The 14554-nt window shown below is 38.7% G+C and overlaps 1 protein-coding gene across 2 annotated transcripts; it reads left to right on the forward strand.

Annotated features, from left to right (window-relative positions):
- The first annotated feature begins 337 nt into the window (after positions 1-337).
- On the forward strand, positions 338-6972 carry LOC142624382 (protein PHR1-LIKE 3-like). 2 transcript variants are annotated; one of them, XM_075797946.1, is made up of 7 exons: positions 338-629; positions 718-898; positions 4227-4303; positions 4570-4624; positions 5253-5328; positions 5407-5476; positions 6373-6972. In XM_075797946.1, the coding sequence occupies exons 2-7, from the start codon at positions 724-726 to the stop codon at positions 6817-6819; spliced, it is 900 nt and encodes a 299-aa protein (XP_075654061.1). In that variant the 5' UTR covers positions 338-629; positions 718-723; the 3' UTR covers positions 6820-6972. The 2 variants fall into 2 exon arrangements, with proteins under 2 accessions (XP_075654061.1, XP_075654062.1); XM_075797947.1 differs by lacking the exon at positions 338-629 and having other exon boundaries at positions 641-898.
- The last annotated feature ends 7582 nt before the right edge of the window (positions 6973-14554 follow it).

Below are 14554 nucleotides of genomic sequence, written 5' to 3' on the forward strand. Positions count from 1 at the left end.
CTTCAACGATATATGATCCACATGGAAATACTCAACATGCATATGAGCCACATGGAGATGGAGTAGTATATACCTCTTAATGTAAGATATCACATACTCCTATTATTTTAATTTTAAGTTATTTTAATTTTATTTAATATTTTGAACTTTTGTTTTTGTCATCTTTAATTTGTATTTATTTTTTAATGAAATTTTATTTAATATATCATTTTGAATTTAGAAGAATAATAAAAAGAAAAAGAAAACTAAGACTTGCCAACAGGATAACACGTTGCCAAATCTGATTAGCCTCTTTTATAGAAGTAGCTTCGTACAGTCACACTCTCCCACAGGCCACACAGACAGACAGACAGAGACAGAGAGAAAAATGTAGAGAGAGAAAGAGAAAGAAAGAAGAAGAGACAGAGACCCAACAAGACATCGCTGTCCAACCTCTACAATGCATGCCCTTCCTTCCTACTTCCTAGCTTAATAAATTCACTCCTTGTGTTATGTACTCTCATTCTCACTCTCCCTCTCACTGTCACAGACGCAGACACAGAGACACTGCTGTATTGTATTATCTTTACTCTCTTTCTCTCTCTGTCTCTCTCTGACAAAAAATTCGGGGCTCCGAGCCCCGAACCCAGGTACCCATTTTCTCCCAATCCGGATCTTTCCCGAGAAGGGGGAAAAAAAAAAAGTAACGAGCGGGTTTGATTGTTTTCCTTTTTCCAGGGAGAAATGTATTCGGCCATTCACTCGCTCCCACTGGATGCGCAGGGATCCCTGGACGGGACGAACCTACCGGGTGATGCTTGCTTGGTTCTCACTTCGGATCCAAAGCCCCGACTGCGTTGGACTGCGGAGCTCCACGAGAGGTTCGTCGACGCTGTGACCCAGCTCGGCGGCCCTGACAGTGCGTATACACTATTACTATTACTGTTACTATAAATTCTACTCCTACTCCTACTCCTACTTTTGTTTCTTGTTTATAATTTTTGTTCATGCTTTCTATGCCCCTTTTGAGCTACAATTACAAATGTTGGGTTTTGTGTGCTTCTTCATTGGGGGTGTATCTTATTTTTGGTTGTGGGTACAGTGGTGATATTCTTTGTCAGATAAAAATGATGTCAGCAATGGTCTCTCGTGAAAATGATGTTGCGGTAATCACAATTTAACACATCAAATCAAATTTTGTGAAAAAAAAAAAAAAAAAACACTAGAAAGATAGATGTGAAATACTTTCTTGGCAGGCCTGAGTTGTGTTATTAGTTCCATTTTTCTTTTTATGAAAATTATAAGTACATTTTGTTTGGCTATGTTTCAAGTTTGGCTGCATATATAATATATAGTCCGTCATGTCATTATTATCATCACTATGGGTTGTGTTGTAATGCAGCATGTACCTCATGAATTTTATGGCTACCGCATGCTGATTCGTTTCAGTTATTATACCATTCTCTCTCTACCGGAACTGCCTATCGTTACTTGCAGTACATCTTTTTTTACATAATGACTATATTTATGCGTCAATAATAAAGCTACTCTTCACAATTTTTTTTTAAAATTTTTGGTACGATATCTAATCCTAATTATCCAGTTACCTACACATTGTGTGTTGGAACCATTTAGTTCAATAATTTTAGTGTACTAGCTTTAAGACAAACTAAAGAAACTGCCGGGCTTTTTTTTTTGAAATAATATACGAAGTCTGCTAATATGTGATGGTTCAATGGTGATAGATTTATGCTCAAATTCTAGTGTCTGACTGCAACCTAATAATGTGATTTGTATTGTATAGTTTTGAATAAAACAACAAATTTTTTTTTTTTTTTTTTTTTTTAAAATTGGGAATTACCCACGTGCCGAGTGGTTCTTGAACCCATGACCAAATCCATTGCTGTACTTTTACAACGGGAGGAGGTGTCGTTCAAGCTAGAGCTCAGGGCGATGTTTGCTATCTGTTGTCGTCATTAACAAACTAAGAACATTAATAAGTGAATACAGATAAAAAGAAAACTGAAATCATGATTGTCTCATTGATTAACATAGTTTCCCCAACCACGAACAAAGGACAATAGCAAAACCTGGCCAATTTGTAATTCACTAGCCTTCACTTCATATCTAATCCTCATCATCATATTCCTTATCACTTTTAAGTTATAACTTTTCTTGGCTAAATAATGGGCCCTTGTATTTTCATTTTCACTTTTCAAAGTTTTAGGAACTCTTAGTAGTTTGGAAAAGCTTCACTCCTTTGTCTTTGGCACTACCTTGCACTAATGCATCACCACTACTCTCCTATTCTTTCCAGTGCCAGTCCCACCATTTGGATTGGCTAGAGCCACAGTGTACTTCTGCCATGATCACCATCACCATGCTGCTTCAATGTGGGAGCCACTGCACCACTTTGCCATGATGACTATTGTTGCTTACATAGTCACCACGTACCACTAGTGGCACTACTGCCTCTGTGATACACTCCCAAGTTGACTACTTGCCTTTTCTAAATATATTTTATTTTATTGTCTTCCCTGCTCAGTTATATGTAGGAAAGACCTGATATTTTCTTTTCTTTTCTTTATCTTTCCCCATTGAGAAATGAAAGAGAGTCTTTGTAAAATCAGAGATTGCAAGAAAAACTAAAAAGAAATGAATTAAGAGGGAATAAGTCAGTACTAATTGTTCAAAGAGGATCAATTGATTATTATAGTTATTTACACAGTCATCAATAGGGAGGGAAGATTGAAGACGATATTCCCTGAAGTGTGATGGATCAAATGACAAGATATGATATTTTTTGAAAGGATTCTCAGATTTTATGGGACTCTCAGGCCTCAGCTCTCTGGCAAAACCATGAAGGTACCACTACCATGTTCTAAGATGTGGACATGTCTAACATGGTGTGACCGTTTTCAAAACAAACTGTATGGTTGCACTAGTAAGATGGACTGATATGTTAGATGCACCGCAAGAACATAATTTAACACCAATTTTATAGTCAATGTTTAAGAGAACCCTATTAGCCTTTGATTTCGGAGTAAAATGTTCCTAATTTCAAATGAATGGGTAGCCTAGTTGTTAACTAAACCCGATACTATTGATCAGACTTTAGCTGAAGTGAACAGACTCCTGGATTTTATCTATTCCTGATTGTGGCCTGAAACCACCACCACATCCTTGCTTCCAGGATTGATGTAGCTGTATCAACTCACGGAACCTAGGATTTTGTGGTTGTTTCCTGATGCTATTCCTGAATATGCTTTTCTAGTTTGACTCTTGAGTTCAATGGAAATTTGTATTGTAGACTCCAAAACTTTTGCATCCTTCAAAGTGTAGTGTAAATGTGCATGGGTAACTCACTGACTTATGTCAAACTGTTCTGTCAGGCAATACATAATCATTATCTTCTAAATGTTGTGTTGTGGCTTGACTGAGGCTGCTCTCAATCTTATGCTGGAAATAAAATTAAGCTTGATTATTGTCTAATTTGGAAAGTGGGACATTATCTCCCAATCAAATTGTTATGATCCTAGTGTCCCACATTGCTAAGTGTAAGCTTAAACATGCGTTTATAAGCTCTTGAGCACCCTCCCCTTGCAAGCTAGTTTTCAAGGGTGAGTCCTACCCATGAGTTCCTAACATTTGGTATCAGAGCCAACCACCACATTGAGTAATCAAACGTAACTTATTGAGTATGGAATTAAATGAGTTGCGGCTTTGTGGTTGGATCCTGGAAGGGGCGATCTAGAGGCTAGATTAAAATAACTGATAGGTGAGTGGAGCCATCAAAAGAGAAAGGACTACCATCAAGTCAGTGTTGCTAGAGTGAGCTGTCATGGACGTCGGTTGTGGAGCGTGGTGGTATGTTATGATCCCTAGTGTCCCTCATTGCTTAAGTGTAAAGCTTAAACATGTGTTTATAAGCTCTTGGGTACCCTCCCCTTATAAGCCAGTTTTCAATGGTGAGTTCTACCCATGGGTTCCTAACACCAATCCTGTATTAAGATCACTTAGAAATACTAGTAATAACAATATGTCAACACTTAGTTTATGACCATTTGTTCAGGCTTATGGTTTTTGTTGCTCAATTTGGACCTAGGCTTATTGTGCCCAGCTTATCACATCTGCATTTGTTTGGTCATAACTGTATGCCATATGACAGCTAGTTTCTTCTTTTAGATTTTGAAGTTCTTGATAAATTTTAATTGCACTCTCTGGTGCCATGTTGATGTTCACTGCAGAAGCAACACCTAAGACTATTATGAGAACAATGGGAGTTAAAGGGCTCACTCTTTATCACTTGAAATCACATCTTCAGGTTTGTTGTTATTATAATCTCTTCTAATTGAGCCTGGTCTTCCACTTGTTTATGCCTTTTAAACGGGCATGATGATCCAAAAAAGGAAGGGGAGAGAGATGATCATGTTTGAGACTTAGGGGGTACCAAAAATTTTGAGCACATGATTCTACACTAATACTGTATTTTGACTTTGATCACCTCTGGGTCTTTTCCTGCACCATAACATGCAATAATTTGTTAGTGTACTCACAGCTTTTCCTGTTCTTAATGTCCTATTCTTGCAGAAGTATCGCTTGGGGAAGCAATCTTGCAAGGAGTCGACTGAAACCTCTAAGGATGGTATTTATCTTAAATCTCTACTTTTTATTTTTATTTTTATATTCTATTAGGGAAATAGGAAGGTCAATCGTCACAGGATGTTTAAGATAATTGTGAAAATGTTGTTTGGGATAACTGTTTGGGATCCGCTTATTTAGCTGAAACTGAAATTTTTTTGTTGAAAGTTTTGTAGACTAGGGTAAAAGTTAGTTGAAATAGTATGGTGGGACTATAAATAGTAACAAAAAGTGCAGTGGAGCCATGAATAGTAGCAAAAATAAACTGAATCGTAAGATAAGCTGGCTTTTTAATTTGGAGCCAAACGGACGCTAATGTCTTATGAGTTGTCTTCTTCATTTACATTTTTTGGTCATTTTCACCGTGCATGTTTTTAGGGATAAAATTATATGCATGTCTCAGGAGAGGTTCTGAAAAAATCTAGTTCTTCTTACTCTAAATTGTTCACCCTTTTTAATTGATTTAATGAGAGAGAGAGAGAGAGAGAGAGAGAGAGACTGGGGGGGGGGCAATTTGTTGGAAAATGGAAGCAAATTAGAATTTTCCACAGCAGATGGTGGAAATGGCAGATGATACTGGTGGTAGCTTTTGAAATTCTTGTTGATAAATAGTCATGCATTTGGGGTTGCAGCTTCATGCATTGCAGAGAGTCAGGACACTGGTTCATCATCACCATCATCAAGAATGATGGCACAAGATCTGAATGAGTAAGTCATCTTTCCCTAATTTTGGCCAGAACTTGTTAGTGGAATTCAATTGAGACTGCATTTTCATTTTTTAAACAGTGGTTATCAAGTTACTGAGGCATTGCGAGTACAAATGGAAGTCCAACGAAGACTGCATGAGCAGCTCGAGGTTAGTTTTCCTTTTCGTGTCTGGTTGGCTACTAAAGTGCAGCTTATTAAGCTTTTAGATTAGCATGAACCACTTTGAGCATGCACTCAATTGGTTACCCGCAGGTATGCACGAGCCATGATTGATGTCAAAAAGCAACAAACCACTTATTTGGAAATTTAATCATTTCTTTTTTGAATTCTTTAGGCTTTGACAACTTTACCTTTAATAAAGTTACATTATAATTGAAGACATTTGCATATGGCTTGTTATAAGAGGAGGAAAATGAAACTTACTGAATGAATGCAACCTTAACCTAAAAGATATGTTTGGCTGTTAATTTGCTATAGTTGTTCATACCTTTATTTGGTTTGTTTGGGTATTGCTAAGTTATAATTTCTTTTAAGAAGCACGTGTATGCATAAAAAATCTGGAAGGGCCATGCCATGGAGGACAAAGCGGCTGTGGTTGGTTGATAGGTGAGAATAGGAGAGAGGAAACGAACATGGAGATCTGTCTTATGTGCAACTGAGAGTGCCATGTAAATGGATGTAAAAAGGACGCTTTTTACATAAGAGTAAGGGTATTTATAGGCAAGTCCACAAGTATGGCCTAAGCACGTGCAGGGTTGTCTCTAAGAATGAGGGATCTGTCTGGTAAGGTTTACTTTCTTCTTTGGGATAGGACCCACCAAATTAGGAGTCATTATGGGAAAGTCCCTCAAAAATTGTATGTGCATGGTTGTCTATGATATTCTTGTGTGCTCTATCAAACCAGTTTCTTTAAAAATACTGTGTGTTTACTAATCTAGTATGACATATGACATTTATCCATGTGGGAACCTTCACATAAGGGCCAATGCCTAAATATTTGCTAGCCCAGAACAAAGTATTAGTCGATGGTTTTCTTTAAAGCAGGTGCAGCGCCGTCTACAACTCCGGATTGAAGCTCAAGGCAAATACCTGCAGTCAATACTTGAGAAGGCTTGTAAAGCCCTGAACGACCAGGCTGCTGCAACTGCTGGGCTTGAAGCTGCTAGAGAAGAGCTCTCTGAACTGGCAATTAAGGTTTCCAATGAATGTCAAGGATTGGCTCCCCTCGAAACCATAAAAGTGCCCTCATTGTGTGACATCGCTGCAGCCTTAGAGAACAGTAACGCTTCCAACCTGCCAGCTCGCATTGGTGACTGCTCTGTTGAAAGCTGCTTGACATCAACTGGAAGCCCAGTTTCTCCAATGGGTATGGGTTCACAGGCTGCAGTCTTGAAGAAGAGACCAAGGACCTTTTTTGGCAATGGAGATTTGTTGCCCTTGGAGGGTAACATGCGGCAAGATGTAGAATGGATGATGGCTAATATTGGATGAATTGTAGGACATTTCCTTATTGAAATGGAAACCTTTTAGTATTTGTCTAGTTGATCCCCATGTTCCAGCCTCTGTTAACTGTATCATCAGTGGTCTGTATATTCTTGAAGCAGATCTTTTGAATGTGGGAAATGCCTTTTTTTTAGTTGGAAACTACCTTCTCTATCTGTTACACTAATAGTTTGGTTTACATTTGACATTGACATAGGTTGTGTGACAATCACGATGAGTAAAAGACACCTTTTATTGATATGTAGGGTAGCAGGACACTTGCAGAGTTCAGGAAGCCATCCAATCTGAAAAGAAATATATAATCAACTTGAAATTAAAAATAGGTTTAGGAAATACCTAGCATATTGAAAGCTCAGTGAATGCTTAAGCAACCTCTGAAATTTTGATGACTCTTAAATTGAAAAATGAAACATTTGGTATTGTTTTCATGTCAAGAATGGAGAAAATTACTTCCTCTCGCGGCTGTTAATTAGAAGTGGTTTAATTTGACAGCTTCTGGGAGTGATTCTGAAGGCTTTGAGATTGTTTAAAGATATTTATTCTTCAAATATTTTAAATGTCAGTCATATAGAAGGTTTAAGTAAAAATTCTTCATACTAAGAGCTTTGTAACTTAACTAACACATTATATTGTTTTCCACGGAAACGTTTAAGGTTCAAATCCCCTCCTAACCCCCGCATTTTATTATCAAATTATTAAAAAAAAAGGGGGAAATTCTTCGTGGTTGTATGGCTTGTATTTGACTGAATTTCGATGTTGTGTAATGAATCCAAGTCAAGTCTAGTCCAACTTACTAGCATGACCCTTGGGTACATGTAAATTAATAGATACGATTAAAGTGGAAGAGCAAGACTTGCCTATATGATTAGTTACAAAATAGCTTTTCTTATTAAGTGTCGTGAATAGGCACTAGAATAAAAACCTCGCAAATCATATAACTCTTCATATGTGATTAATGATACAAGTTTCTCTACTCCCTCTCTAAAATTCTTTCTATATAAGGAACACATTCTCAAAAGACTAGCGGGTGTATAATAGAAAAAAATGTGTCAAATTTACATATTTAAGCTAAAAAAAAAAAAAAATACCAACATCAGTTCATCTATAAATGTGCACTCCCTAGGCTAATTTGCATGTCCTGAGTGTCAACCATTGGGCCATAGGCTTTTTGTTGATAAGTTATGGAAAATAATTATACATAGCAACTTATGAATTAAATTTATTAAAAAACTAAGTGACACATCATGATTTGACTCAAAAACCTTGAATTTCTCACTTTTTTCGGTTCTTTGAATGGTCCGAGTTTCAAAATCATAGTTGTTTTGACTGGGTTTTCTACTTTTTTGGCTTCAAGCTTGCTAGAGGGGGTAGTTGGGTGTGGAAGATTGGTTAAGGAAGAGATAGATATGATTTGGATTAAAAATAAAAAATTGATAAAGAAATAATATTCTAATGAAATGTAGTATAAAATAGATGATTTGATGTGAGATATTTTGAAAAGTAGTTATGTAAAAAGTATAAAGTAAGTTTACATGTTAAATGATTTAATGAGTTGTGTGATTTATTGCACATTAAAAATTGTCATGTAATGGGATGGAGGATCTTCTTCAACTTAATTTGGTGAATTTTTTATGTTTGAATTTCCTATAATATGCATTAAAATTTTAAAAAATATTTATTTTGGGATTAAATAACTATATATATTTCTACGCCTATGTATATGGCAACAAAAAGTTTGGTATTAGATTACAATCATATATATAATAATGAAATTGTTATATTTATTTTTGTAGAATTGCTGTTGCGTCAAGTCATCAACCACATCTAAGTGTCGTTCATGAGTCCGGCCAGACGACCCACCCTATTTTTATTTGGCCTAGGGGCCTAGTGGGCCATTGACCAGCCAACGGGTCAAATTAGGTCAAGTTGGAAGGAAAATCCTAGCCAATGGCACCGTCCATTATGTCTTTAGTGAGTTGAGCAATTGGGTTGGGCTAAATGAACTACCCATGAACTTTTCTAGTGGGCTTTCCTTTAGCTCATTTGTTGTTTGTGTGTGTGTTTTGAAGGTAAGAATTGAATTATTTGTTTTAAAGAAAGATGAAAGAACTCAAAACTTAATTAATGTGTTTGTAGTCAAAACGAATTAAATTAATTTTATTAAGGTTTTAAATATTTTTTCCTATCTTTTAATTAAACAAAATGTCCAATATTTATTTATTTATGTGTGTGTATATATATTTATAAAAAATTCAAAGTTGCCAGGCAACTAGAAAGATGTATATTTAGAAAGCATAATTTAACACAATCACTTTAATTATCCTAATAATAGGTGTGTGGTCTTAAATGATTACTGTAGGGACACAATTCAAATTTCCAAACTATGACTGGAAGGAAATGGGCTTGAAAGGCCTTTTTTTTACAATAAATTTGTAGAGGATGGGTTTGTAATCTAAATTTCAAGGATGGTTTAGATAATAAGGAAAAGAACGGGCTTTGGGCCCAATAGGACAAAATAAAGAGTTGTTTGCAAGAGTAAGACTGAGAATTCCTCCTCGGACGAAATCCGAGGATAGTTTCTAATAGTATTTCCTCAAGTTTAGATACAAATATTGATTATCATATACTATTGGTCCTTTTTCTTACTGAAAAAGCCTCCCCTTTCCTCGTATGTCTTCCCCTTCATTTATACTTCTTTTTCTTCTCTTCATCATCTTCCACCTCATAGTTACAATACTGATTTCGGATACTTGTCCTATCAATTCTTCCCTAAAGCCCGCTGGGGTTAGGGACCAAGTTCCAAACTCCATGTTCAGGTCCCATCCTTCCATCTATGCAGTCAGCGTATCAATTTACAGAGCTTTAATGTATGGGCGGTGGTAGCAGCTTTACCTTAGATATTCCACCGCTCTCTCTATTGTCCTCCATGTGTACTGTGTATTCCCGTAGTTGTAGGATTCTTTATAACATAACCCGGGGACACTAAACTTCTCTTCCTATGTCCTCGGCTTAACAATCCGAGGACACATCTTCTCCTCGGACGTAATTGGTCATTTGTTTATCATATCTTTACTTGGCATTTCTTTATGAGATACATTGAGATACTCCAAGATCTTTTTGATGTCTTCGGATTTGGGTTTCTAGCCCAAAAGACTTCGTTGGGCCATCCTAGGTAAATTACTGGGCCCAATGCCCCTACAATAGCTCCTCGAGATTCTTTATTTCTTCACCTCGGGAGGAAAAAATAGGATCTCGACTAAAAATACTTTTTTACCCTGCAGAATTTTGGCAACATTGCTGACGGGGAAATAACTTTTGAATTACCCGTCGCGTGTTCCCGATACTTCGGTATGCGAAACGCCCACGAATTAATTACTGGCGCCTCTATGTCCCCCATGTTTCAAAGATGTGACACATATCCAACGGTTGAGAGCGATTCCTGTGTTGAGGCGGGAATTTGCCCGCCTCATAACTCCTTTTGATATATAAGTACTAAATTCCTTCAAAATCTCTTCACACTACAGTAACCTTGTAACGTACCTGCCATACTTGCCATCTTCCCGTACCTTCTCCTTTTATCAAATGCACTGTCCGAGGTGACCGTGTCTTCTTCTTTTTTAAAGTAAGTTCTTCAATACTCTCTCCCCTCCTTATTAGCTCTTTGTTTCTTTTGTTTCTTTCCCTCCCAATTTTTTTTTTCTCTGTGTCTTTCATCCTCGGCGTAGTTCTTTTTTAGTTTTCCTCACACCCCCTTTTTTCAAAGATGGGTAGATTCGCGTCCCTGGTGGATTCAAACGAAAAAATAGAGCAGTTCAAGGTTAAATACAGAATCCCCTCGGACGTATCTATTAGGTACTGTAATGAGGAGGAATATTATGTAAAAAGAAAAACGGGGGAGGCTGCAATTCCGATGATTGCGTTCATTGAAGGGGGAATGAAAATCCCCATGGGAACCGTGACTAGAGACTATCTTAGGGCTTTTAGATTAGCTCCTACCTAGTGCGCCCCAAATGTCTTTAGGATCCTAGGTTCCGTAGATGCTTTAAATGAGAAGATGAACCTAGGGCTCACTCACCACGATGTGAACTGGGTTTATAACCTCCATTACCTAAGCAAAAAAGACGAATATTACCTAAAATCTAGATACCCAAAAGTTAGGCTAATCTAGTGTCTGCCTGAATCTAATAAGGGCCTAAAAAACGACTTCCTGATCGCATTAGGAAATTGGCACGACGGCCTCCACTATCCGACAAGGGAAGGGACTCCAGGTGAAGTTTTTTGGCTTCTATAGAGAACCCTTAAAACCATTATACTATTATATACATACTATTATTTTTTGTCTTTTTACTTGTTCTTACCCTCTTTTATTTGGATAACTCTACAGATCCACACGCAGCGGATCGTCATTCTAATCTTGTCGATTTCGGACGGTTGGACAGGATCCTTCAAGCTGAGGTTTTCGTGCATACAGACGGCCAACTCCGAGTGGCTCATCTGATCCTCAGCTACAATCCGATATCCAAAGCCTTTCAAGCGCCGAAGTGCGTGATCAAAGCCCACGACCCTCGCCTTCCTCGGATTAGCGTTGCCGTTGAAGGTTTCCTGCTACCGGAGGGGACTTCTATTCCTCAAGGTACTTTGGTCACCCAACCAATCCAACCACCATAACTTGTTCCAGTTGGGATTCCCATAGTCCTTTTCCCCACACAATCAGTCCCCGGTGAAGCTGCGTCTTCCCATACTACCGTAAAGGAAGAAGAAGAAGAAGAAGCAGTTGAGGTATCCGATTCTGAGGACGAGTTTGAAGTTTTTAATCAACCCCACTCTCCTGAAGATTCAATTCCCATCCTCGGCACCTCCACACAAGTCTCGCAAGCTACTACTCAAGAGCCTGACAACATGGGTATTCAACGTAAGATTAAGCCCAGCCTAAAAGATGTCCTTGAGGGCGCTGATAAAGGCCTTAGAGCCCAAGAACCTCCTAAAGAGGTGCGCCCTTGGACTCAAGAAAAGGGTGCTGACAAAGGCCCTGAAACTAGGCTCCCTCCTCCACCCCCTCCTTCCCAAACCCAACGCACCAACACAGCTGACCTTAAGAGAAAAATGGATCAACCAAAAGGAAAGGAAGTGGTAGAGGCAGGAAAGGGCTCTCTTCCCAAGGAGCCCGAGATTGAAAGGGGTGGTAAGCAGGCTCAGGCCGTGCAGACCAGGTCGGAGAAAAGAATCGAACAATAGATGGCCGTGCGCGCCCCTTTATGGCTCCCTGACATGTCCATGGATGACCAGGCTATCACCGTGGACGCGTCCATCAGAAACTCCGATGAGGGGATAGCTGCATGCATCGCAGATGCATTGGAGTAGGCGCTTTTGCTCCCTGAGGACATGGGTGAGCTTAGAAAGAAAAGGGACCATAACGTTTTTATGATTTTGAAGAAGGAGCTGGCAATGGTTTGTTTTTTCCTCTAAACTCTTGCTATATTTTGTTGTTTTTTACATGTATGTATAAGTCTTGTATTTTCGTTCACAGACCGTTCAATCTGCCCATAGGGCAGAAGAGATTGCCATCAGCTCCTATAAATCTTTGAGGGCCGAGGAGTCAAGGCGTGAAACCGCCCAGAAGATTTCGGACCTTCAGAAGAAGAAGCTGCAGGAGGTCTCGGCCAAGTTGGTTAAGGCAGAGAGTGAAAAGGCAGGTTTAGAGGCTGACCTGAAAACAACAACTAAACATGCCGAGGACTAGAGACTAATGCTCCGCCAAGCCGACGACAACCTCTCTGCAGCACGAAGGCTAATTGAGGACCTCAAGAAAGACCTAAACGAGTCTGAGAGGATCAAAGAGGAGGCCATTAAGGGCAAAGAGGAAGCCCTTGAGGAGAAGGAAAGAGCTGAAAAAGCAAGAGAAGAGGCCGAGATCTCAAGGGACCGAGCTGAACAGGAAGGTTACGATATAGGTGTTAAGGAGATAACGGAAACCTTCAAGGCTCAGGTTCCCGAGGTGTGTAGGCATTACTGCCTCCAAGTGTGGAATGAGGCACTTTCCCAAGCTGGGGTTGACGCCTCTTCCACTCTTTGGAAAGTAGAGAATGTCTACTATCCTCTTGCAATTCGAGCTTCTACCATTCCTGAAACTGCCCACGAAGCTGCCCAGGGATCATCTGAGGATAAGGGAGGTGATTTGGCTGAAGACTTAGCTCTTCCTGAAGAAGCTCTTAAACAAGTTGATCCAGCACAAGAAAAGGCACTAGAGGACATACAGCCTTTAAGTGACCTTCAGGAATCTTCAAAGGATGAGCTGGGTGATCAAGCTAATCCAATAACTTTGATGGATGATCCCAAAGGCAAAGGAATTGCCGTTGAGTCCTCGGTTCAGCTTCCATCTCCTCAAGACCCCAAAGGCCCTCTGAAGATTAAGCTGAAACAGTGACTGCTTCTTGCTGTTGCCTTCTTCTTCCCTTTTTTTATTTCATTTTATTTCTAAGTGTAATTTTTTTTTTAATTTTTTATTTGTAATTGCAAAAGTACTATTGGAATCTAATATAAGCACGAATGCTACTTTCCTTGTTAGATGGCTCTCACTTTTTGTTTTGTTTTGATCATATCACTCAAAAAGTACCATCTTTTTGCTCTTTAATAAAGTTAAAGTCATAACCTGAATTGAAATTGATACTCCAAGCAGGCTTAATATGCCAAGAACTACATTAAGTGATGCATTAAGTAATTGATTCTTCATTTTGGACCTCTAGTTGAACTATGTCAAATATATGAAATAAGGCATATGGTCTTTTGACTTAGGTATGCAAAGATTTGATGTTTTGACAAAAAGAAAAGAAATGTTAATTCTCCCCAAGTACATGATCCGAGGACCAGATGTAACTTAGGTTCTGTTTAACACTTGGTAAAGAATATCAATTTAGACGAGGTATGTGGTCCGAGGATCCAGGTACACCAAACTTCAGTTTGATACTTAAATGAAACAGTTGAAATGTTAATTTTCCCAAAGTAGATGATCCAAGGACCAGACGTAACTTAGGTTCTGTTTAACACTTAGTAAAGAATATCAATTTAGACGAGGTATGTGGTCCGAGGATCCAGGCACACCAAGCTTCAGTTTGATACTTAAATGAAACAGTTGAAATGTTAATTTTCCCAAAGTAGATGATCCGAGGACCAGACGTAACTTAGGTTCTGTTTAACACTTGGTAAAGAATATCAATTTAGACGAGGTATGTGGTCCGAGGATCCAGGCACACCAAGTTTCAGTTTGATACTTAACTGAACGAAGACATTGAACGTAATGTAGTTTTAACAAAAAACGGCCGAAGTGCCTTTTATTTAATAATAGTACCTTCGTAGATTATTTACATTCCAGGGACGTTGTACAACACGTTCGTCCAAATCTTCCAGATTGTACGCCCCTATTCCTGCGATCAAAGTAATACGATACGGTCCTTCCCAATTGGGCCCCAATTTTCCCCAAGCAGGGTTCTTCGTTGTGCCCAAAACTTTTCTTAATACCAAGTCGCCAGGTCCAAGATGTCGAAGCTTTACATGAGAATCATACCCCTTTTTTAGCTTATGTTGATAATAAGCTAGTTAAACCATGGCGTTCTCCCGTCGTTCCTCAACTAAGTCCAAATTTCTCCTCAGTAGATCATCATTGCTATCTGGAACGAAAGAGCTCTTCTTCAGGGTTGGGAACCTAGTTTCTAAAGGTATTACTGCC

Source organism: Castanea sativa, chromosome 2 (genome assembly GCF_040712315.1).
Source record: "Castanea sativa cultivar Marrone di Chiusa Pesio chromosome 2, ASM4071231v1".
NCBI classification, from domain to species: domain Eukaryota; kingdom Viridiplantae; phylum Streptophyta; class Magnoliopsida; order Fagales; family Fagaceae; genus Castanea; species Castanea sativa.